The following is a 26,912-nucleotide window of genomic DNA, read 5'->3' on the forward strand; positions in this document are numbered from 1 at the left end:
CTCTCACTGGCATCACCATCTGATGCTCTCTGATTGGCATCACCATGTAATGCTCCCTCACTTGCATAACCATTTAATGCTCTGTCACTGGCATCACCATCGAATGCTCCCTCATTGGCATCACCATCTAATGTTTCTCATTAGCATCACGATCTAATGCTCCCTCACTGGCATCACCATTTAATGCTCTCTCATCGGCATCACCATCTAATGCTCATCATTTTTTTTACCATCTAATGCTCCCTCACTGGCATCACCATTTAATGCTCTTTCATCAGCATCACCATCTAATGCTCCCTCACAGCTCCCTCATTGAACCATGGAACAACTCATGGAACAACTACTGTAACTCATCCTCTGCTTTGATGCTACCATTACAACAATGGAACCATTGAACAACTACTGTAAGGCAACCTCTGCTGGCACTTAATACTTCTCTCTCATCACAGGTTATTACACAAGCTTCATTTGTAACAGTATTCAACAGACCATTGCAAGAGAAGTCACTGAGGCACAGCCTCTGGAGTCTTGTAAACGCTTCAACAGGACAGACTGCTTAACTAGCTCTCAAAACGCTTGACAGCATTTCCGTACACTCATTTCCCATGCATCCATCAACTGTGTGAAAGTGTACAGGTCAGGCATGTGGGTCAACTGTGTAAGCAGCATCTTGTGGACTAGTTGATGAAAAGGTGTTTGACCTATGTATAAAATAAAAGACCTGGAAATAAATTCCTTGTCAATGGCCAAACCACAAATTCCTCAGATATAGATTAAACTGAGTTACTCTTCCTAAATTTCAGTATCAGGCAGGTCAGTGCGACCTAGCCACTCGGTCAAATGAAGATAATAGAACAAGTACAACAAAGGGGCTGTCACGTACACATCTGACACCTCCTATAGACTAAAAGGACATTTTAATTGTCCAGATTTATAACAACATAACATTTTCATATTACTCGCTGCAATGTATTTGAAATTTATCGCAATCTATTTAATGAATTTGGAACCTGGGAGTTTGAAGGATAGAAATCTGCTGAATAAAGGTTGGTTACAAGTCGTGTTCACAGGTTCAGTGAGTTGAAATTTTCAACCCCAAAAAATTCAACTTTACTTTCCTAAAGACTTCTGATCTAGATCGACAATAAAATTAGTCTGTCTTTCAGGAAAATGACCAAATCGTTACAGGTATAAAAAAGCTGAAAGATGCTGTCAATCTGAATAAGACTTCTTTTTTCTTCTATCTTGTTTCAGAAAAGGAAATCCAAAGTGTGAAGTTAAAAGAAGTTTTTCTTGGACTAATACTTACAATAGAATGCGTTGACATTGTACTGTGGGTTAACGGAAGGATACTTCTCCGGTATGACGACACAGACTGGCGGAACACTCGGTAAATACTCATCTTCTGAAACCAGAATTGATGAAACAGAGGAAAAGAAATGTAGAAGGCTGAGGAGGGGAAGGTAACTTTTACCTCCAGGGAAGACTTTTTATGTAATTTCCTTCTGGGATTCAATAAAGTTGACTTACTTACTTACTTTTTCTGGTGATTTAACTTGTAAAATTCAATATTTCAGCTTGAAAAGAGCAAACAAATTTTTTTTTGCAAGTACCGGATTCCATCTCACGACCTCAGGGTTTCGGGGTCCTCTGCTGTCACTTTTGTTTAAAGAATTGACTGATGACAGAGCTAACGTCTGCAAATACAAGACATTAATATCATAATTCTGGCCATTTTTTGAATCAAAGTTTACCCACCTAGTTTACAAAGTAAATGAACAGAATCGCTATCAGGCAAGTGACCTGGATCCAACGCCACCCGGAATTTAGGAGGAAGTCGTGCAACCTCTCCTTGCACGACATCTGGAACACCTTGTGATGATGATGAATCAGTAGGAGGCTTCTTTAGGATGGGCGCTGTGAAACTGAAAAAAAAAAAAAAAAAAAAGGCCTTTGTCTGGATGAAAGACACATTTCAGATCAAATCAAATTCTCAAAATACTTGCTCAACAACCTTCCCATGGTGGAAAAAATCTAGAAAGGTGTCTTAGTTTGTAAAATTGCAATCACATTTTGAAAAATAATGGTTTTAGTTTGTTTAATGGAAATGAATCTACTTAATACCCTCTCACATTTCTTCGCACTGCCACTATAATTGGCTAACTTCCCCTAACCCACTTCGCTCCTCTCTGTTCCCTTCTCCCACTTTCACACCCCACTTTCCCCAATTTCATTTTCCCTAATGCCATCCAATCGACTACCATTTGCCACTCTCTGCTACCATCTGCCTCTCTCTCCTACCTTTGTCCCCCTGTCCCACATTCACATTAATTTCAGCCTAAGAATTTGTGGATAAAAGTGTTTGAGTCCCAAAATTCCCCAAGAGTGGGTGGGTGTAAGAAGAATGCTTCTTACCTAGAGGGTGTACCATGTAGTTTGTTCAGGGCAGGACTAAATGCCTTCTGCAAGTTGTGATTAAGATGTGGTGAGTTGATTTGTTCAGTGATGGCATTTAGTAATGGCTGAAACATCAAGTTAGATTTGGTGCTGTTAGCTGCCGAAGTGGCTGCGGCCGATGCACTCGAATGAGCAGGCTATAAAAAAATAAACAAGAGATGAAATCAATGACTTGAAATGATGTGAAAGAGAGCTTTAATTCAAGTATAAGCTGCTGTATAAGCATACTATAAGGGTAAGCATAAGTATAAGCACAAGTATAAGCAACTTGAAATGATGTGAAAGAGAGCTTCGATTAAAGTGTAAAAACTCCTTTTCCGACATTGCAACGTATTGCGAATCTTGCTAATCTTGTTCATCTCACACATATTTTCAACCCTTGTATAGCTGATTTTAATAATTATATTTTCAATAAAAGTTCAAAAATCTACATGACAAGGATGTAAAAATTTAGAGAACAATAGTAATATGGGAAAAGCTAAATCTGTTCTGTGCCAAAATATAAACACTGTCTCACCATTCCTGAAGATTTGCTTAGTTGATGAAGTCTCTGTGAAATTCTGGCCAAATCGTTGGTTTTAGAAATCTCGCTCAAATGTTGCACAAAGTGAGCCACCTTTTGAGCCTTTGCAATATCACCTGCAAAAGCAAAGCATTTTTTAAATATTATTATATCTTATGCAGGGTCACTCAGAGCCAGGGTCATGTTCCAGGGAGAATTTAGCCAATTTTTGAAGTCATCAATTTTTTTATTCTTTATCCTGGATCCTTTATCCCTTTTTCATCGGGTCCCCTTACTGACCCCATACCCTGACATGTAGCTCCCCCTGCCTCCCCCCATCTGGGTCATTCCCCCTTCAGCAGGTAGATCTTAAAGGCATTGAAGACTCCCCCCAAACCGCGTGCGGCCATCTGATAAAAGTTAACTTTCTGTTGCTTGCAAGTGACGTTTTGTTTGTGTCGCTACAAAATGCAGACAGTAATGAAACATGATACCTTGTTATCTTTTATCTTGACGCGAGATGTCCATCTCTGCTATGTACAGTGTTGTGGGTACTGACTGTAGCTGTATGTATTGACTGTACACTAGTGTCTAATTACCGACGGTAGCAAGCTGTGTGTGTATTTTCTGGGATCGAAGGTGGTGTTTAACATTTCTGTTACACCTCATTCGAAACTAGGTCAGATTACCGGCATTAGAAGTTTCTTTTTGTGCGAGTCTTCCCAGCCTTTAAGTACCTCCTTTGAATTTTTTGTTAAAGCAGCAAATTGCAGTGGGTGGCCATTAAAGGTGCAACAATGTTTAGCAAATTTAATACGCATTGTTCAAAATATGAATGCAATCAAAACAAGACACACTCTAAAGCTGTTTTTTTTCTTCTTCCAGTCAGATATAGCTACTGTAGGTCAGTGCTCATTAACAATTCCATTCGATTTGGGGGGATATTTGTTGACCTGACACTGTTGTACACGAAGCATTAATCACACACGGGCCCTCACATGCCCAGGCCCGTAGCCAGCAGTTCTGAGTTGGATGGGCACCAACAATTGAAAGCAAAAGAAGGACCCAATACTCAAGTCCTATAATTTTTATTCTAGAAGAAAATAATTATATGTTTTATACATTTTATAATAATATATTTTTATATGTTTTTATAAATTGTCTGTACATATGATGGTAGCTCAGAGGGGGGCAGAGTAATATACACCAGGGGCCCAGACCCTCTGTGCCCCGGACTGGCTATGGGCTTGTCACACTTGCACCTCAATAAACACCAAGCTTCTCGATTATTTGAAATTAAACTTTTATCAGGGAAGTTAAATGTGAAATGCTTGACTGTAATTAGATTGCAGAAGGGTTAATCATCAGATTCGACACAAACTGTTGACTAAATGCAGCATATTGTTCAGGGCAGAAGTTTTGTACTAGTGAACATCAATTAGAACCAGGCACAGATCCAGGGGAGGGTGTATGGGGGTGAACACTCCCCCCTCTTCTTTTAATTCTGTGGGAGGATGCTACCAGAGTCAGCTTCGATAACCCCAGCCCCAAACTTCATAGATCCTAGCTAATCTACTGCAGAAATGGACGATATTAATTTTTAGTGTCATTTGCAGAAATTGTTTTAAAGTTTTACAGCTAAAATACTCGAGTAATTTTGAGTCTAATACCTTGATCTTTAGCGAATGTGATTTGTTTCTTCATTTGCTCCATGTATAGAGCCAGCTGACGTTGTTTCTCTCGGAGCTGAACCTGTTCCTCTTGACTAGGATGGGGACCGATGGACCCGGGTCCCCGGCCTGCGCTTCCCGGACTGGGAACCGACCCGACCGATGACGGGTTACCTGCATGGCAACGAACAGACCGTTAGAACAAAAGGGTTCGTTAGACGACATTAAATATTAATACGCTCTGTGGCACTCATTTACCAAATTTTCTTCAGTTCATATGAGACACGTGTTGATAAAGACGTGATGTCGAGGCACAGCACTTATCAAAATAGTTTGGGTTCAACTTTTCCCCAAAATATGTACAAAATATATACATAAGCTGCAGATTATGTTGTATTAACAAACAACAGCAGGGAAGAGGATACAACATCCTTGAGGAATAAAGAAAAATGGAAAACTATTCCTAAAAAACGTATCTGACAGAGAATTGTATTAATTTTATCACATTTCAACCATGTTCGTAGATATCTGTAGGAGAAGTCACATTTTACTTCCACCGATTTTCATTCGACCTTCACAACGTTAAGTCGTTTAGACTTTAAACGAAAATCTCAGCAAACTTGGAAAATAAGCTCAAATGGGATTCGAACAAAGATTACAACCCCTACGCTCCAGTGAGAAGGTGAGAAAAGAATGTCACCAGAATAAATTATTCGTAATTTGTTAAATGCAACGGGATACAAACAGGTGTGGTTACTTTCAGCACGGTAGGACCAGATTGCAATGGGGGCTTTGTGGTGGAGTAATAATATTTATGAACACTACACATCATTCTTATATCACTAATGAAAAAAAAATACCAGTGAAAAAAATTAAAGGGTGATGTTGTAATTGTTTCATATCTTCTTTGTCTTTAAGTGTTAAATATCTCAATTTATTTTAGTAAAAGGATGATGATTTTATACCTGGTGTATTCAGTGAGGTTGATGGCGAGGGCACACCTCCCCTCTGCATGGGTGAAGGCATTGACTGTTGGTTTGTAGGGCTTGGCTGCATATATGTGGCTGGAGAAAGAACTGGCTGAGAACTGAAAAATGAATTAAAAATCACAATTAATAAAAGACTTAAAAAGTGAGAATTTATCCTTTATGAATAATGTTAAGAAAAACAAAAGAGCTAGGGAAAATGGGGTTAATAATGACAAATAGAGGGACACAGAGGCACAGTGACGCTTTGATGATATAATATCCTCACCCTTTCCCTGATTTATTATCTATCACAATATGTATGTTCGTTTCTACAGCAAAAAGTGATCTTTTTTATTTTGGTTGAACTTTTAACATTTTGCAATTTATTTTCCATAAAAATGCTCAACCCTTTAATACATCCCAAGCATTCTTTAAGTCAGAAGAGTAATTGCTATGACAAAACATGTTTGACACCTGTTGCAATAAAGTAGTAATTATCTGAAAAGTAGATAGGCATGGTACAAAGACATCTTATTTTGGCCTGGTGCATACCACTTTATACCACAATACAATTCATATTCCTAAAGCATGAAAGAGAAACTCATCACTACCATATTTAATAATATACTGGGATGCGCCAGAAAGGATGGTCCCTCAAAACCATCACCTACCTCACAATCCCCTAGACCCCCCCCACAATGGTCCCTCAAACCATCACCTACCTCACGATCCCCTTACCCCCCCCCACAATGGTCCCTCAAACCATCACCTACCTCACGATCCCCTTACCCTCCCCCCACAATGGTCCCTCAAACCATCACCTACCTCACGATCCCCTTACCCTCCCCCACAATGGTCCCTCAAACCATCACTTACCTCACGATCCCCTTACCCCCCCCCACAATGGTCCCTCAAATCCATCACCTTCCTCGCCATCCCCTAAACCCCCCTCTCCTCAGATATAGATCTAATTTCTCACCCAGGTTGCTGTCCTGCCGGTGACATCTGCTGTGCATACGCTGGAGATGGGACCATGCCGGGCTAGGAAGAAAAGGAAGAACTTACATTCCCACTGTTTGTATATCATGTCCTTCTTAAAATGGTTGACAGTATCAATCTATACAAAGGTCAGATACAAACTCGTTCACAATGTACGTAGCTATGTTACGAAGGAATTGTCTTCAGCTGGCAATCAACCATCATAAAGAATTGATTTGAGGTTCCATGTCAAAACTAACAAGCTAAAAGGGCAGAGACCTCAGCTGGGGATAGTTCTACAACAATGCTGTGACCTACACTTGTTTTGTACACATGAAAAACCATACCAATGGACACACCTGCTTTTGATGTTATCATCCCTCCTCCCTTCCCCCTCCCCCTCTGGGTATACAAATGTCTGTGATCAGTCTTAAGTATGTGTGTTACTTTGTTCAGAATATTTGTTGCAGATAAAGAAATGGGCATGACTTTTGTTTTACAGTTAAATGTACATAAGCTTAGAAACCAAGAAAACTTTCACTCTTCAAATAATGACCTTTGTAAAGAAAACAAAGAAAATGTGTACATATTTACCATGGACACAACCAACTTTGGAAAGGTATGGTTAAAAAATAATGATAAGAACAACAGCCAAGGGTACAGGATGAATATCAGAATGCCAGAAAAATGTTTAATGTCGAAGGTTAAAGAAAATGAAATGTCCCCAATCATGCACATATCAGCAAATAGTTTGTTTGTGATAAGAAAGGAATGTAATTATACAGGAATAAATAATCTATGATTACGAAATGATTATTAAAACGTTCACATTTTTTCGTCTAAACTAGAAACTTGCACTTTAAAGAGGATTTTATATAATGAATTCACGTCAAAGCTTAATCCCAACCAGGGGCATATCTTGAAGGATATATTGCTGTTTGTCAAGGATCAACCAAATCTGGTTGTCCAATAAAATGTCAACAAAATAACCATGACTGATCAATATGTACACTGTAGGAGTCTGGAGAGATGTTTAGGTTTGGTGGCGATAGCACCAGCTTTGAGAAAGTAAATCTCTCCTTTATGTGCATCATCAGGCATACCCGCACTATTTCTGTTTGGTTTCAGGACCAAAATAAAATAAAACTGTTAGCAAACTGCTTATCCACTAGAGAGTCTGTGTAGGAGAATGTGTAAAAGTAAGTTGGCCTGATGTTTCGATCCTAGCAGGATCCTGGATCCAGGATCCTGCTAGGATTGGAACGTCAGGCCAACTTACTTTTACACATTATTTCAGGACCGCTATATAGAGTGATGGAGGGCGATACCAATTTATCATCTTTACCTATTTGGGGGGTATTCAGTAACATTGCAATCTACATTTGATGTAAACAACCGGTTGTCCGTTGAACAACCACCCAAGGCTGATTTTATTTTGTCCAAACAGAAATTTGGTCGTCCCTGACGACCAATTTTATATTGGCAACGTCTGACACAAGATGTTCAATCGAATTCCATATGTAAGGCGCTTCATTCGCATACTTTACGAACAAGAACTGACAAGGCGGCTATCATAGGCATCTTTTTCCATCTTTACATGATATAGAAAACTTTTTCTCTTCCTTCGACCAATAATTCTTTTACGAGTCATCGACCCGGGAAGGATGAGAGCTACGCCTGTATAAACAAGGTTACATTTTGACCCCTAGTAAAATCAAATGACCTTTACCAATGATGAATGCAGCCAACAAATCACCAAGGGGCACATACATACCAAGGATAAATTTCATGCTGGCTGAATATGGTGATTTATCATGTTCTAAACAAGCCCAGGCCTCACATACACACACCTTAGATACACACATTTACATACACACACACACATACATGTTTGTAGTACATTCAGACCGAGGACCCCATTGTATTTTCCATTGTTCAAATCCACGTACCCTAACCTTAACAATACCCCATACAATAGAATTCTTCCGAGGACGTGGTTCAAATCCTCGGTCAGATAGCAAAACAAACACACACACACACACATCATCATCATGTTCACATTGACACCTTTGACCTTTGGCTAGAAATAAAAAAAAATTCAACTATTTGTTATTGTAAGAAAGAGCAATTACAGGAAAAATTTGTGGGGCAGTGGAATACTGAATGAACATGTAAGAAGTATTTTGAAGAAAATGCCACTTTCTTGTCAGACAAATACCCCAGAACCTGAAGAATGGAATAACATGATATGAAAAATATGTATTGTAGTAGAAGGAGGAGGAGAATTCAGTTGAAAACAAATGTGGTAAAAATCAATTATTGGCCTTTGAATTACATACACACCTGTAGGGGCGTCATAGGTGGGTAACCTACATACTGAAACATATGCTGTCATGTAAAGCAATAGGTATAGAACAATACAGAAAGAATTATTAACCAGAAAGCCAGTTGGCGTTTGTGATTCCTTGCCAATACAATTTACTCAAAATTCAAAGTAACTATCTGACTAAATGTAGAGCAATTGAGTTCAAATCTGTCCAAGAATTAAGTGAGAACCAGAAAAGATTTGTAGCAATCCCTTGTGGGTATCAAGCCATCAACCATGGCATTCACTTATAAGGATTTTACAGTAATATAGAATTATAAACCAAAGTGTTTCAATATCCAGAAAGAACAGTGTTCCTTCATGAAATATAGACACATTTTACCAACTTTGAGCTAGCAAATTCCTTTAATAATTGTAGAGAGTTACATGACATTGTTCATAAACTGTGAAATATTTTGAGAAAATGCCCAAGTTTTTCACTAATTGAGATAACCTGTTGACCCCTTGAAGCTCAGTGAGAGAGAAAACTGATAGGAGGTTAAAGGACATGTTTAAAGCAAGAGTAAGAACTCTGAAGCAGATTTCTTTACCTGAATGCCAGGTATGTTTCATTGAAGACCTATCGAGCCCTTCATTGAATTAACTTGAACTGACCTAGACCATCCTATGTTCACCAAATGAAAATCATAGCATTGGAGAATTTCCAGATTTATTGTAGCTCTACCAATTTCAATAGGATTCTTGGACAGCCGATGTAGGCGGGGTTAAGGCTATTATTCCAGTAAAAATGAGGGTGTGCAACAAGAGATTTCAGTTTTGGTTTCGATGACAATCTAACCTATGCATTCATGCGGGCGGAGAGTGTGTATGCGTGTGTGTTGGGGGGGGGGGTGTAACGCCTCGCTTGTAAATACGATATCTCAGGAAGTGAAGCTTTGACCAATCTAATATTGGTGTATATGAGTAACACATTGGGTAGAAGAACCCTTTTGTTTTGTGGGTAGGTCAAAGATCATTTTGAGTCACCAGGGGCCAAATAGAAAAAACCTTGTAAAGACGATATCTCAAGGATGTAAGCTTAAACCAATATCATATTTAAGTTCGTGAGTAGGGGACCACATTTAGGAGCAAAAGCCTCTAGTTTAATGTGGAGGTCAAAGGTCATTTGGGTTCACCAGGGGTCAAATAGTGTAAACCTTGTAAACACGATATCTCAAGAAGGGAATGTTGAACGAATCTCATATTTAGTATGTAGTTGTTAAACGTTCAGTACAATTTTTTATTGAGATCAAAGGTCATTTTGAGTCGCCAGACGCCAAGTTGTGGAAACCTTGTTTATAAGCTACAGTATCTCCCACCGACCAGCCTATCAGATTTAGAGAATACCTTTTTTTTCTCTTAGAGAATAAATATATTCTTGGCAGAGAAAAAATATTTTTTGTGTTAGAGAATATATATTTTTGACAGAATATTTACTATAAGAGAATATATATTTTTGCACAGAATACATATTTGTTATTAGGAAAATACTTTCTGTACGCCTGGAGAATATATAAATATATACTTTAAGGGAATAAATATAATTTTCAGGGAATATATATGTGTAAACAAATATGTCTAAAATGTATTTTTGAAGTTAACCATGTTTGTATTTCGCAATTACAGCATATATATATTTGTATGTATATATTCCGCTTTCTCGCGCCATAGCAATTGTTCGGGGGAAATTGTCCGGGGGGGGGGGGGGAATAGTCCGGGGGGAAATTGTCCGGGAAGGTTATTGACCGGGGGGGAATTGTCCGGGGGGAAGTCGTCCGGGATGGGAATTGTCCGGGGGGGAATTGTCTGGGGTGGGAACTGTCCGGGGTGGGAATTGTCTGGGTGGGAATTGTCCGGGGGGTAATTGTCCAGGGCGGAGTTGTCTGGGGGGTAATTGTCCGGGGGGTAATTGTCCAGGGGGGAGTTGTCCGGTCACCCCTCGGTCAGAATACAAAACAAACGCACGCACACGTGTCTTTACCATCGCATAGGCAGGGAATAAAAAAATAAAATGAACTTAAGGGAGTTGGAGGATACTGCATACAGATCTCAGGTTGTTTTCTTTGTACACAAAGGCACCCAGAAAGTTGTAGGTTTCCATAGGATCAATAACATCAAATTAAAACTAAGAACGAGGTAATGTTGTATTGGAAATGCACAACAAATTGGCACAGATTTATATGAGGCCGTCATGTTTTCCAAATCGTTCACTTCTTTCCATTGGCCTTTATTACTGAACTATATACTGCAACATACATTTTCTAGACTCTAGGTGGACCGTTACACAAATGTAATAAAAATCAAGAAATTCTAAACACTACAGTATTGGAATTGTATAATAGACTGGGCCCTCATTAGAATGTAACCCCAGAGGTGGTTTAGTAAGCCTTAGGAACTGTGACTGCTGTGCTTAATGGACCATCCTAGCATTAAAATGTTTTGATCCCTTAAAAGTGTTCATGGTCTGATAAGCAGGTCTGAAAAGAAGGTGGGGGGGGGGGGGGGAACCAGGGTTAATAAGAGGCCAGGTGAAGTGGGAAAAAGAATAACTATTTTATAATATACTTAAGGAAAACTGAAGACACAAAATGGGACTCACATCTCTGTGTATAAATATTATTTTTGCTACTTTTGGCAACTAGAACTCTTGGATGCACGTTGCATTAAAAGACGTTCGGTCAATTTCTGCTGCACGCATGAATGCGACATTACATTCATTAACCGTTACATTTACCCCTTTATAATTAATTTCCAACTGGAATTTTCCTGACTTGCTGCACACATCAGATACTGTACAAGATTATTGGAAATAGTCTATTAATTGCAGATAATAAGCCAGCAATTCAGGGTCTTATGTTAAATGTTAGGAACTGAACTCATGCAATGTTTTGACTGTCCATTGTTACCCCTACTTATCATGTGTTTATGTTCCTAATGTCTTCTGACAATAACATTGAAGGTGCCATTTTTTTCTACTGGCAAACTAACATCTAGAGATGGTTTATTACATTCAGTACCATCAGATACACCAAAACATAGAAACCTTGTTAAAGCTTCATTATGCATTCATCTCAATGGTCTGAACAATCCCCTTTTATTTTATATTATTGTGTAGCAAATAAACACACAATCATGACAATGTACCCTTTTGCCAAACTTTTGGCCCATTCGTAGAGATCGAGGGAATGCAAAATTCAAACGATACATTGTTGTCCCATCAAAACCATCCCATTTAAAACAGTAATAGTACCCATTCGTGGGCTGATTTTAACCGTCACAATTTAACATTAGGCTATTTACTGGGTTATGGATTTTACACACTCACTAAGCCTAGCACCATTACATCATGTGCGTCGAGCAAGAACTGGCCATTTGAAGGGTCACAATTCACGAATACCTCCGAGTCGTTGTTTTCGCTAGCTGGTTTTAATCCATGACTGTACCAGGCAGTAGAGAGTGAAACAAAGAATTGTTCACTCATCCATTTTCAAGAGACCTAATATCTCATCTGGCCATGCCTGCATCTGATTAATAGTATGACCTTACCGTGGTGTCTGTTAGCACAGGCTACAGTTTTATGGTCAAAAATTTCTTTCACTCCAATCTTTGAGAATAGGCCAAAAATTTTGCCAGAGAGAGTACTTTGTCATGACTGTGTGATTATTAATTACACAATAATACGAAAAAGAGGTTGAAAGAGTTAGGGATCAGTTAGGTCGTATTTATAATGATATGCATAAAGAGGCTAGAGCGTGCTGCAAACTACTCACTTGGTGCTGGGGTGGTGTTGGTTGTCCAGGAAAAACTGGTGCAGCAGGAGGTGCCATAGGGTTCTGAGGGGGCTGACCAGTTGGGCTCTGTGGAATTAAAATTAGTAAAAAATTAAAAATAAATAAAGTTAAAAAAAAGAAAAAGATTTTTGTCACTGTTCCTGGTGTCATGGAGGGGATCAGGGTTTATTCAATTTTATTGCTCTTTAACAAGCATTTAATCGATGAGAATGAAACTTCTTTCACAAGCTGTGAAATTTGAGAACGAGGGGGGGGGGGGGAGAATATAGGTAGGGCCCAGTTTGACTTTGCAACCCAGAGTGCTTACAAGAAACAAATATTTATTTCGCCAAATAAGAATTAAAAAAAAAAAATCTAGAGTGGAACTTCTTTGGAAAAACGATCCAGCTCAATCTTTAATACATCAAACTAGTCTGTCTGGTCATCCATTTAAAGAATGACTTAAAGAATGACACAAAATTAATTTGGACATGTATGTGTTGTTGAGCACTGAGAATCACTCCTATCAGTCCATGGTGTGTACCTACACCACTTTTAAATTTTGAGAAATGTCCTTTAAATATCTGAGGCTCATCAATTAAAGTGGCTGGAATATTGAGTCTAGCACTCATTTCCTCAGTTGCAACAGGAAAACAAAGACTTTTATGACATGCATACAATACATTTATACAAATTTGTCAAGGACAAGTGGGTATTGAATGTCATCCAAGCAGTGCTCTGCTGTTTACGTGTAGTTTTCAAAAATGTTTTTGCTTGTTACTCGAATTGATAAAACAATAGACAAATGGATAGCACTGAGGATTCATCTTGATCATCAAATAACCCTTAAAGGGTGTGAAGACTCGCACACAAAGAAACGTCTCATGCCGGTAATCTGACCTAGTTTCGAATGAGGGGTAACAGAAGTGTTAGACATCCCCATCGATCCCAGAAAATGCACACATTGCTTGCTACTATCGGTAATTAGATACTAGTGTACAGTCAATACATACAGCTACGGTCAATACACACAACACAGTGTACATAGCAGCATGGACATCTCCGGTCTAGATCAAAGATAACAAGGTATCACGTTTCATGACTGTCTGCATTTTGTAGCGACAAGAAGAAAACGTTATTTGCAAGCAACCAAGAGTTAACTTTTTCAGAGCGCGGCACGTGGTTTGGGGCGAGTCTTCAATGCCTTTAAAGGGAGTCTTTCCTCTTGTTAGAGTATCGCATGTGTATTAAGACCAAAATTTTGGCTGAATTCATCCTTTTAATGGTTATGAAAATTCATGGGATGGAGTCTTTCCACCAATCACTGTCAGTGACAGTCAAAGCCACTTGAAGGCTTTGTTCACGTTGATTCAAGTCGGGTGAGGAAATGATGTCCTGGCAACTACGTTTGGTTGCAGATAATCGACACCAAGAGAACTTACGACAAAATTAGCAGCCGTCCGAATGATCTGTTGTGGTTGGTTCATGTTGTTGGGGTTGAACTGTGGCATACCGGGCTGTTGCTGCTGTTGTATGGGTACAGACTGTTGCTGCTGCTGTTGTTGGTTCATGTGCATCTGAAGGGTATGCTGCTGCTGCTGTTGGAGTTGCTTTTGCCGCATCAAATTCAATTGATCTGAAAAGTGAAGTAAATATTTGTTTTGCCAACTGTCTGAAAACTGCTACAATATCATCAGCTGTGTTGACAATTACACTGCTTTACACATCACATACTCATAGATGAATTTGATTAGCAATGGAATTTAGCTAGCAGGTTATTTTATGCCCCCCCCCCCAAAAAAAATAATATGACAAAAATGTCAATTTAAGACATAGAAATGAGATATAACTATATGCATCTAGATATAACTGAAAACCACCCTAAAAGTTTTCATGATTTCTGGGCCACTAATGAATATTCAATGATTTGAGCACTCACTCTGTTGAATATTCATATGTTGCTGTTGTCCTTGTAAGGTTTGCTGGATGCCTGGCATTCCAGGCTGCCCTATCTGAAGTTGTTGTTGTTGGTTACCAGCCAGACCCTGGCCTCTATTGGGCAAGTTCTGCATTGCCATCATTGCATCTGCGTATAAATCAACACACCAGAATGAAAACATGAATAAATTTTTGGCTTTCCAAAATGTCTTTTGCTGGGAGTAGATTAATAAGGGTGCTAAATACATCATCATTCCAAGTCATTATGTTTCATTTCATTTAGTATGATAAGTTTTGTTGAGAACAATAACACCAGCAGATTGACAGTCCTCATAGACTACAGTGTTGTGTTTACATGTTTATCTTGGCATGCAGTTTAGTGTAGGTGTTTACACAGTGTATACCACTGAGGAAGTCGCCTGGGACCATGGGCCTATCTGGCCCACTGCAAAATCCAGCCCTGCATTAGTTATGCTCGATGTCAGTTAAATCTTGGAAAATCTGAAATCCTGCTTTTAATATGTAAGCTTAATCCTGTATCAGTATATTAGATCTTTAAATATTAACCCAAATATTTAACACATCCTCTTATGTTCATCTCTCCTCTTCCCCCTCCCCCTCCCCTTCTCCTTCCCCCTCCCCTTTCCCTTCCCAACCCCCTTCATTGTAAACTGATGTTTTATGTTCATTGTTCTCATTTCATCATAAAGGAAAATATTAAAGCATTTCCATTGTTATGCAGCTTCTTTAATATGATAGTGAAAAAAACAAAGGGTCATTGTCTTCTTTAATATCATGGTAAAAGCACAAAGGGTCTTTGTACTACACTACATTTGTTGTATGCATCTTTCAACATTTTCTCAATTTTTGCTATAGAATACCTGGCCCATTATTCCCTCCTGCCATATCATTCATGTGATCAAGGTTAAGGAAAGGTCAAGGAAATATTACATCTTTACACTTTGCAAGCATTTCCATGGCTATGCAGCTTCTTTTATATGATAGTGAAAAGACAAATTGTCATTGTCTTGTTTAATACCATAGTAAAAACACAAAGGGTCTTTGTACTACATCTGCTGTATGCATCTTTCAACAATTTCTCAATTTTTGCTATAGAACACCTGGCCCATTATTCCCTCCTGCTATATTATTCATGTGATCATAGGTCAAGGACCCACAGTCTCCTGCATGGACTATCATTCAATTTCCAAAAATACCTTTGATACAATCTAAACTGAACGCAATGACGATTTCAGAATATAACAATTTTTTTAAATTATCTCCCTGTATATTGAACACATATTTTTTTCACTTTAGTTTGCAATATACAGATTCTATGTTGAAATATGCAGTAGTCATTCAACATACATTTAGTACTTTAATCCCAAGTAAGTGAATATTCTCTTTAACAAGCAAACTGCAAGCGAGTTGCAACATGCTGCCTGTCACTACTACAGTAGACTTTAGGGGAGCGAAATGCTTCATATTAATTATTTCATGGAAATATAAACATCCATTCAATGATTGTGATAAAATAATGGTTTTTGGTCACAATTCTGAAAGAGATTTATCAACTCTTAAGGAATTTACAATTTATGGCAATGTAATGTTAGTAATAATAATAATTTATTTATTATTAATAGTAATTTATTTTAATAATAATAATAATCATATTTTGATAGAAATAGATATATATATATACAAAGAAAGATTTCTCAAGTCTATCATCAGGAAAACATATAGAAAGAATGTTCAATATGTTCAAAGAATAAAAGGTAAATGATGATATCAAGAAAACTTGATAAGAGTAACAGTGACAAGGACGAGCAGTACAAATAAGTACTTGTTAACTACCAAACAAAACATGCAACGGTAATATTGAACAAACCTTTTGAATATTGACATAATAAACCTTACTAAATTAATATTCAAGTTTGGTCTTTGTGATGAGATCACAAGATTTGGCTTGCGATATTCGATTTCATACGGAGCCTTCGGGATGCCAGGAAAGAGAGCTTATTTTTCTATTAATGGGACATTTACAATGTGGATGGAGTACATATGACTGGTTAATATCAGGAGCAGATCCAGGACTTTTAAAAGAAGGAAATGTGGCCCTGGGGTCATTCAGCAGACTCCAATGTTGGGTGGTGGGGGGGGGGGGTGTTGCTGAGGGTCCTTATTCAGAAAAAATATTAAGGCTATAAATTTGGTCTATACTTAGGTATACACACTAGGTTGTGTTAATGACTACTTTGTTTGTTTGTGTGGGGTTGAAAAGTGGGGGGGGGGAGGTTGGTAAACGACCCCCTACCTCTGGAACAGGCTCATGTTAATATGATAGGAAGGATGAAAAACAATGGTAGTATCATTGCATACATACATATACATGGCAGGTGGAGGTGTAATGTACACATATATGTGTTACACAGTGAATCATTGTGCAATGTTACACTAATCAAAAGTGCCACATTATTTCACAGCTGTCACAATAGGTTCAGGCGGTTCATCCAACCAGGTCCCCAATGTCCTGTTTCCCCTCAAGGGTTGGTTTTGATAGTTTGAGCCAACGGATCACAACACTGTCACTCAAGTAAAATAGCTAGACAGAGCATTGTGGCTTTTACCTCTAACGCTTTGTGTCAAAGTGCTGTTTAGATGAAGAACCACTTCTCACTCTTGAACTGGGGGTCCTGAAATCCTAGCTACATCACTTATCATTTAAGCCAAGTGGAGTCATAAATAGTCATTTTCCTGACTTGAGTCATTGGACTCGAGTCAACTGTAGTATATCTATAGGGAAATGATGGGACAAATTTCTTTTTGAGTCACGTCACATTTTTAACACAAGTCTGTATCTGCCACACATTCTATGACTCATCACAGCAGTGCATTGTTTACACAGCTAACACATATTAGAACTGTTTCCTAAGGTATGTTTGACATGGGGGAATATAATCAAACATGAGCAGGAACAAAATGGTTCCTGACGGTGAGCTCCAAGCTAGTGTAAACTAAGGCCACATGGGTGGAGAAGGTGATCTAGATGTAAAACTTGATGGTATGGCAAAAAGTGACGCAGGGTACATATGTTATATTAAACAATACACATAGTTGTTGACCAAAACAGAGCAGAGCTTTTTGTGTTGATCACATCAGAAGGTTTCATTAACATTCAATAGTAACATCACATTAATATGCTGTTCATGAGCACAATGGTTTGAAAAGTCTTGATTTACTAATAATCAGAAAGTGCCTGGAATACTTGATCATTAGAAGAAAAAAAAATAAAGAATTTAAATATTAATCTCTAATTTACATTTAGTCAATGAGAAAAATCTAGAGAATAACTTTCTTTGAATATTTTTTTTATTTTGGAGGGGGGGGGGGGGGGTTGTTTAGTAATGATCAATATGGCTTGGAAAAGTTACACAAAACTAGCAACCAAGTAAATGCTTAAGTAACCTCAGATGCAGATAATCTGTTACGATATTTGGTAGACTATAAAATGTCAACCTGAGGAACTTTATTACAACTTAAGTGTTGCAAAGTGGAAGCTAGATTACAGGCCGATTAACTATCGAGCATCAAACATCAAACTGTGAAATGGTGTAAGTACATTAACAAGGAGTTAGTACCATGTGATGGTGTGCATATGACCCACTTGGTGTAAGCACATTAACAAGGAGTTAGTACTATGTGATGGTGTGCATATGACCCACTTGGTGTAAGCACATTAACAATGAGTTAATACAATGTGATGGTGTGCATATGTCCCAATTTTTCATCAGCAGTGTTTCTCAACCAAAATTCAGTTTGAAATGCACAAAAAGTACAATTACTTTTCACCTGATTAATCAGACAAGGCTATGTTTATATAACCCATACACCAGTCTCCTAAAATTTCAATGTTAAATACCTCCCTAACCCCTACCACCCAGGTATTCCCTTCCTTTGCCCTGCCACCCTATCATAAATTGACTTCCATCACATCGATAGCTCCCGTAGCTCCGGGTTGAGAATCGCTGCTCAAAATGGGTGGAGGTGATATCTTTTAGAGAACCTTAAAACCCATGCAAACGACGGCTACTTAATGTCTCTGTGCAGATGCGACCTACCTCCGACAGTGTGTATGGTATACATAGTACTATGACCCTGTTGTTGTTGCATTGCCAAAGTATCTGCTATCACACAGCAAAGCACAACAGAACAGGGAAAGTGAGAAGGAACAGATTTAAATATAATCGCTATGTCAAAACATAAAATGTTGCTATATGGATACAAGACCTATAAAATATATCTCTCGATCCCATCCTCCACTAGAATGATTATAAGCTTTGCCATTTGCCTTATCATCAAAAGCCAAAACTCTGTTCACCTTTACCCACTGAGCATGGCATTTTATCACTATATCTGAATAACCTTTAACATGAGACCTCCTACCCCCTCTGTACCTCAGGATGAAAGAGGCACCATCCATTTTTCAATGCCCTTGGCATGAGCTTATCACCTTTCTCTTTAATCCTTTCTCCTTTTCCAGTTTTCTCCATGTCTGATCTAGATCTATACAACTAATCAGGATCCAAATTTTTCCCTCTTAACATGACCTCTCATAATCACCTCCTATCACTCTCCGCAAAAGGAAAGTTACATCCCTTCCACGATAAATTTCAGGTGAGAACCCCTTTCTGCTTGCCACAGTAAGCTAGTCCCCTCCTCCCTCTCTCAAAGACCTAGCAGTAGTAGTCTGGCTGTCACCATCCCTTTCTATTTTTGATAGCTCTAGTTCTGTCTTTTATCTTAGCCAGAGCATGTTATAATCATTCCCCCCCCCCACCCTCTCCTGTCTCTCTCAGATTGAGTAAGTAACCACATCTCACTATCAGCAAAAGATAATCACCCCTTCCTTGTAATGTAGTCACTGTTTCTTTGCTTGTTCTTAAATCACCAATCCCCTCCCATCCAACCCCCCCCCCCCTTGACTTTCCTCTTTATCTTTTAACTACTGTACATTTCAACCCCTAAATCATTTCATTGATTTTTTTTTTAACATTTTAAACTACCAGTATAAGAGAAAGTTCAAAATTTCTAATTCCTGAACATCAGAATAAATAGCACACAAAATGTTGTCTTATTTTGACAAAACTAGCAGATTATGATGATGATACTGTCTAAATAAAAAGATTTAAGGTGACATTGAACCACCAAATTTCTAAGTGTTTACCTTGCACATTGTTGTGACCAGCAGTAGTCTGTTGCATATTCACCATGTTCTCTTTCTTTGCTGAATAAGGAAGAAAAATGGCGACAGCATACGATAAAAAGATGCAAACAATTTAACATCATATTGTAGAGCTGAAAGCTAATTGTATCATAAATATAGCGTGGATGTAATGAAAATCTTCACAATAACATTGTCGACATTGACAAGATACAGTATCACACACACTCGTATAAGAAACATATTATATAAAAAACAAAAACAACTGGAACTTTGTTTTCTTGTAGAAACAGTAAAGAAAAATAACAAATATGTATGTAATAAAATAAGATCATATTAAAATATTACCACTCAAAATACCAAGTCAAACATACTTTTTGTCATAAAGAATGAATAAAACAAGAAATTTATATCAAAACAATATACATTTTGTGCACCTTTCTTTGGCCTGTAGTAATAATCCATAAGGGTTGTCCACCTCTGACTCTAAAGATGTTTACCATCAAGAAACACTACTATTCCAACGGGCTCGCTTTCCATTCAGCACTGTTGCTCGCACAAAATATGACTGACTGTTATAAATTATGTGTAAGATAAAGTACACGTATGTGTGTATGCCACACAATACAGTAAACCTGAACAGATTCAGTATTTTGATTGAATATTTTTTTACACAGTGAATATCCCACCAGCACAAAAAATAAAAAAAGTGAAGGCCACTCGCATATTAAAGTTGCAACACAACCAGATGGGGAATAAGCTTCTATCTTCAATGGATCAAACAACAGTATAATACAGTCAAGCCTAGCAGCAAATTTGGTCATACAGTTGGTGTGGATATTAATTTTTTTTATTTTAATGATATACCTAAAGGTGAGCCACATATCATGTGTTGCATAATGCGACACTCCAAGAACAAAAGAGGGTTCTTGTACACACTAAGGTGGTGGGTCCACATGCAGCCAATGAATTTCATCCAGCCTTTACTTTTTGAATTACAGTTTTGATTTTGATTTTGATTGACCTCAAATGACCTTTCACTGCCACAAAAAACAATATGGGTATTGCACTTAACCAAGAAATTTCCTCTGTCACTAACCCTAAGACTTCATGCTGATGTCAAAAGCAGACATTGCTCGACTAAGTGCATAGTCACATGACATGATGAGTGAAACTTTATTATGGAGATGTTGTACCGATTTACTTGTTTCCCTCATAACCTGAACCAGGAAGACAACTTTTTAGATTATTTTGTACCCTACACAGATGATATTGCACAGATTCTGACAATTTGTTTTCTTAGGTGGGGTATGTGTGATACTTAAGCTGATTGGGTTGGGTGAGGTAGGGGGGGGGGGTTAAAAGTGCACTGACCATGCAATTAATCACAACATACAACCACTCTGATTAGGTTTAGGAAATCACCCCTTCTTAAATGTTGCGATTCAACCATGTTTGGTAAAAAATTAACCCAGTACCCTCAAGCAGTAGCCTTTCACAACTGTTGACGGACGGACGGATGGACAGACAGACAGACAGACGGAGGCATTGCCATGACTATATCTCAACTAGTGGAGTTTAAAAGCTACTGATGAGGAGGAAATAAGGTACTCAGTGAAATTTCAGGTACTGTAGGACTTATTCAAAAGATACTTCCGTAATGCAGTCACATTCTATTGACTTTTCACTCTGCTTTATCGCTTTCAATAATTAATTAATGATTAATACTCACCACCACTGATATGGGTGAGAAGATTCTTCACCATGGTGAAATACTCCTCCTGAGTGGAAAAAAACAAGCAGGTATCGAATCATAATAATTTGTAATAGTTCCGAATAATCTTCTACGGCCTGAATTGATCATTAAAAAAAAGCACTTCGTTGCTTCTCGGATGTCTCCGTGATTCGATGCATAACTAATTCAGATTTCTGTTATAGCTTCACGTTGGTCAATAAGGGGTTAATCAACGGTCTAGCATGCGTTACTCACAGGATTAATGCACGATCGGGGGATAATGCAAGCGATGCACGAGGGCGGAGCCCGAGTGCATCCAGCGATAGCATTAACACCCGGAGTGCATTAATCATGTGAGTAACGCACGCTAGACCGTTGATTAACCCCGTTCATTCATACACTACCATTTGTGTGGGGGAAAAATCATAAAACAAAACATTTTTGGTTACATATAACCGAAGATTTATTAAAGTGATGCCCCGTAAGTCGAATTAACGATTAACAACCAGCATAACAATAATGTACATGTGCAATTATAAAGTAATACTGAACGATAGTGAATAATTATAAAGGAAACGTCTTTGAAAGGCTGTCATTCATAAAAGATGAACCATAATAACATTTTAACTAATGTTTGGCAATATTGCGGCCATAAAACTATTTTTGAAAGGTCTCAATAACAAGGAACTACAAACAATTACTAGTTGGCTTCAACATATCAATACCCTACAGCTTCTGGTTCCCATAGCAACCATTCTAGGGACAAACATGTACGTATGGTATACAGTCATACGATAACATAGTAGGCCTTGTATTGAACACGTACACTCACTTGAACGTACACACTACACAGTGCTTGGCACTGCGGTCGTTTAACTTTAAATTTATAACACTATGAGCAACATAACGGCCTTGCGAACATTTAATTACGGACAGATACTGGATATATTTAAACTCAAAGCATCCACAACTGTTTGGTGTTTTAATACGGATATAACTATGAATTTTGGAAGTAAACATTCACAGGACTTTGGAAAGAACATTTGGAAAACAGTTTGGACATGTTAGACGTTTCAGCCCTAACAGCAGCAGTAACGTTAATGTCATTGTTGGAGGCAACAGCTGTGCAGCCTACACTTTGGCCTAGACTCGAGTGCGGATCCATGTTTTCGCGTCCTTTACCTCTGATGGCATCTTGCAAGACTTTTGAACAAGATCGTTTCTGTGAATTAAGTCTTTCTCAATCAGGTTTGCAAATCTTCCATTGTTTTCCTGAGTGTCTACCTCGTCTAAAGTGCGCAAATCGAAGTTCAAATCAAACGTTATATTAGCCATTTTGTGTTTTTGATGTATTTCGATAGCTCATCAAAGCAGACGACAAAACATGGTAACATGGTATCAATTGTATTCATCCGCCGGTAATTTTACCGTGCGTTACTCACAGGATTAACCACGGTCAGCTGACCTGAATGGACCAATAGGATTTAGGAATCTTTACTAGGTATGAATGAATGTGAGATTACTTGCTATTCCAATAAAGCTTCTGCTACATGAACAAGAGATGTCCAATACACAGTACTGAACTTTGAATATTAACTCTTACGTGGATAGCATGGAGTGTTCGTCTAGTAACAGGGTCCCAACAAAGTAAGCTTCTTGTATACTTCTTGGGGGGGAGTGGGGGATGTAGCCTCCCTACAGAATAAGTATGGCCCCCCCCCTCCCGCTGACAGAATACAATGAAATATCCTAGTGTCATACACGAATTTATACATTACATGTATGTGGTACAACTTCAGTCAAAACAGTAAAGAATTCTTTAATTTTGGTTTCAAAAGTCACTAACTATGCACCAAATTTGCATCTAGGCACTATCCATTTTACAAAATTCCACAAAGGGCCCTCAGCATCATAACATTGTGACCACCCACGCCCCCCCCCCCCTCCCTCTCCTGCCTGCTATGGACCAAATCAGTTCAAGCACTTCACACAGATCTGTAAAGTGCTTCCAAATTCAACTGTTAATTGCAGAGACAATTCAACTGTGCTTTGAGTGGTACGTGAATGAATCAAAGCTTTACCACATCTTTGTCTAAGTTTAAAAAGAAGCATAACATCCTCTTTTCTAACCACATTTTATAAAAGAATGAATCAATAGACACTGAGCCACCTAAAAGAAGAAGAAGAAGATCAAGAAAAAGAGGAAGAGAGGAAAAATATCAAACAATTTCAAGTACCTTTGTTTTCGCTTTGCTGAAGCTGGCCTTTTCAACTTCTCTTGCTCTGTTCGGATTCTGAATCTTTCGCTCTCTGCAAAAAAAGAAGAAGAAATTATTATAAGAGATGATCAACGACAAGCAATTAAATTTCATGACCGTAAACTGAGTCGCTTTTAAAGAAGTTCAACCGGTCAGAAGAGAGAAATGCATGTTCAGTCTTTTGTTGCTTTTACTACTAAACTACTAAAGTTTCCTATTTTAATGACAACTGATTATTAATAATCATAGACTAAAGGCCCGGTCACACTACAGCGATATTTTATCGGAATACGGTCCGATATTTCCGATTTTAGGCCGAAGAGTGAGGTTTGTGGTAGTGAATGTAATGAATGCAGTGGAATATTCGAATACCTACTCCAAATCTGAGGGGTTCTGGAACGGACTACATTCTGAAGTGACGTCACATCGAAAAACGATAAAAATCGGAAGAGAAATCGGATAGCTATCCGATAAAAGGAAACGGAGTCAATATCAAAAGTTAGGAGAGGGCTATTCCACATCGGAATGGCTCAACAGATAGCAAATCAGGTCCTTTATCACTGTGGCTAGAAGACCCGAACGAAAAACAGGCTGTTTCGATTCCTCCGGGAAAATCGGATAGTATTCCGATAAAAAATCGGTATAGTGTGACCGGGCCTTAACAGATGAAAAGCAGCATTTTGATTAATATTTTTCTGCATATATGTTTTCAATCCTCAACTTAGGAAAAGTAGATGACAAATAATTTGAATGGAGGAGTGACAGAAATCAGACATATTTTGTTGTTGTTGAAACCCTCATTATATATACACACAAAAGGATTCATTGCTTACCAGTCTCTAAAACAATTCAGTTTCTATGAAAAATTATGCTCTAACTCTCTTCAGGCACCCATGAGAACAGCAACTTAAAGCAAGTAACACAAAGTCTGCTATAATTTTTGTGAAGTCATATTGTATATAAAGGCATGAGAAAAAACCCCATTGCATTAGGTCTATGGAGGTATTCAAGGAGCTACTTCATGTTGTGCTATAATCAAACTGAGGTATAAAACCTCTGTGGTTGATCAATTTAGTGACTTTGAGACTTAGAGTAACTTAGATACAGTTAACTCTACTGTCTAAATTTCATTTCAAAGTTCCCAGTAATAATAATCTTACAGTACATGTGTATCCCTAATGGAGATACGTAGTTGTACATACATTTGTTCAACAATTTTCCTTCTATGTTGAGGTGTTTTCCAGTCTTCATTCATATTGGGTTTGATGTTGTTTTCAAAATATAGATAAAGCTTTGCCTGTAGATGTGAAAGAAAATAGAGAATTATATAATATGATGGATGTTGCATATGAAACATGACACAGAAGATAACAAACACAGGTTGATGGTAGTTTAAAAAACATTAAAAAATGTATAAGTTTTCACAAGTTTACTAAGTTGTGTTATGATATGTAGGGTTAACAAGACATTAATAAACTTGCCTTATTTACAGCAAACTGTAATACTCTGGAGTAAAATAACTATCACCAATCTGCTAGCAGCTTGATATTAGACTATGTTAACAGAGGTAGTCTGAATGACAACCCTGTCAAAGTTAACCTTTGTCACATTAATGAAACATATATACATGTAAATAGTTCATGTGTATGAGTTAACACATAGAGGTCCATGTGATGTCAAGTCAACATCATAAATACCATGAGGAAATCCTTGAAAATTCAAGTCTCTACAAGATGCTCAACACAAGCAAAGCCTAGGCTACTTATCCAATCATTGATTGAGCAAGCCTCAGATAGGCACTAGAGTGCTGACAATATTGTGCTGTCATTAAATGTTGCCTGGGACGTACAATAAAGTGATGTAGCCAGATATCCTCTTGCCTTCTGTTTGATATTGGCTAGGTCTTGGATTACAGGTGTAGTTTAGAAATGTAATAATCTCAAAATATTTTTCTGTGCATATGCCACAAACAATTGAGCAGAATTTGACCACAAAATGTCTGCCGTGTCAAGTTCTTTTATAGCCCTAAATTGACACATTCCTCGATAAGCTAACTGTAACTTTTGTGTAAGTATAGATCAATTGACTCTGAATGCTGTTTGCTATGCTCTGAGCCCCTATAAACCCCTAAGCTCAGACAGGTCAGGTCCCAAAGAGTAGTGGTATCATGCTGGGATAATATTGGTTATTTCTATGGAGTAAGATTTCCAAATCCCCAAAATATGTGCAAAACTGGGGGGAGAGGGTGTTAAAAGCTTTAAAAAAACACAAATTGATCAGCACATACTGTAGCTGAAATGGATTCAAACTCATGAAATATGTAACTCTGCCTCGCTGCAAAAACTTTAGGTTGCCTGATGTATCGTTGCTAGTAATATTTGAAGGTGCGTCAATTACGACTACGAAGGTGCGTCAATTATGAAGCCTTTACTACAACTTGTACTAGTGTTGTAGGCCTAGACACATAGCAACTGTTGGGACCGCAAGCATTTGCCTACACATTGACAACATTGTTGGGAGCACCCTTGGGGCTACCATACTTCTTAACATTATTACTGAGTGGTGTTCAAAACCCCTGCTTGAGTTTGAGCAAAGCATCAAATGTTTAACACGAAAGCTAGGCCTATACATGTTAGTAATATAGCGTACACACTAGCCTAAACTACAGTCTGAAGTTGTTGGTAAATCAACTTAAACACATATTTCGAAAGAATTAGGCCAAAGCCTGAATTTAAGAAAGGAAAACGTTCAACAATTGCGCTACGTGAGTATATCTGTTATGGTGACGTGAGCTTTGATATCACCCCAGTGAGGAAAACAAAAGCTTAGTCTCTTTTTTTCTCTCCCACGAATCTCTGTATACGGCTTGGCCATAGAGAATGGGCTCTGCACAAGTGTGTTTTGAAGCGCCTGCTTTTAGTATTGCCAAGCAGCTAGTGATAGCAAACGATGCAAAATTTAATCAATCAAAATTTACTTCCTAACAGAAAAATGATTAAAAATATATTTATACAATATTTATACATTTTTGTCTCTTTAAAAGAACCCAA

General features: G+C 38.1%; 1 protein-coding gene across 9 annotated transcripts; it reads right to left on the reverse strand.

The window, feature by feature from the left end:
* Window positions 1-148: 148 nt before the first annotated feature.
* LOC139981656 (uncharacterized) lies at window positions 149-26,794 on the reverse strand. 9 transcript variants are annotated; one of them, XM_071994211.1, is made up of 18 exons: window positions 26,667-26,794; window positions 25,065-25,159; window positions 23,842-23,914; window positions 21,602-21,650; window positions 19,873-19,932; window positions 18,767-18,832; window positions 14,650-14,796; window positions 14,153-14,346; window positions 12,711-12,797; window positions 8,919-8,963; window positions 6,577-6,638; window positions 5,595-5,716; window positions 4,630-4,803; window positions 2,975-3,096; window positions 2,416-2,594; window positions 1,759-1,925; window positions 1,310-1,405; window positions 149-701 (listed from the first exon to the last, which is right to left on the reverse strand). In XM_071994211.1, the coding sequence occupies exons 2-18, from the start codon at window positions 25,115-25,117 to the stop codon at window positions 568-570; spliced, it is 1,830 nt and encodes a 609-aa protein (XP_071850312.1). In that variant the 5' UTR covers window positions 25,118-25,159; window positions 26,667-26,794; the 3' UTR covers window positions 149-567. The 9 variants fall into 9 exon arrangements, with proteins under 9 accessions (XP_071850312.1, XP_071850314.1, XP_071850311.1 ...); XM_071994213.1 differs by having other exon boundaries at window positions 18,767-18,829; window positions 26,627-26,783; XM_071994210.1 differs by having other exon boundaries at window positions 26,627-26,783.
* Window positions 26,795-26,912: the final 118 nt, after the last annotated feature.

The sequence above is a fragment of the Apostichopus japonicus genome, chromosome 15, assembly GCF_037975245.1.
Source record: "Apostichopus japonicus isolate 1M-3 chromosome 15, ASM3797524v1, whole genome shotgun sequence".
Lineage (NCBI taxonomy): Eukaryota > Metazoa > Echinodermata > Holothuroidea > Aspidochirotida > Stichopodidae > Apostichopus > Apostichopus japonicus.

Coding starts and splice junctions, on each gene's coding strand:
- LOC139981656 (XM_071994211.1), bottom strand. CDS start 25,117: ATGAATGAAGACTGGAAAACACCTCAACATAGAAGGAAAATTGTTGAA. Junction 18,833..19,872: donor TGGTCACAACAATGTGCAAG/GTAAACACTTAG, acceptor GCTGTGTGATAG/CAGATACTTTGGCAATGCAA. Junction 14,347..14,649: donor ACATATGAATATTCAACAGA/GTGAGTGCTCAA, acceptor TTCACTTTTCAG/ATCAATTGAATTTGATGCGG.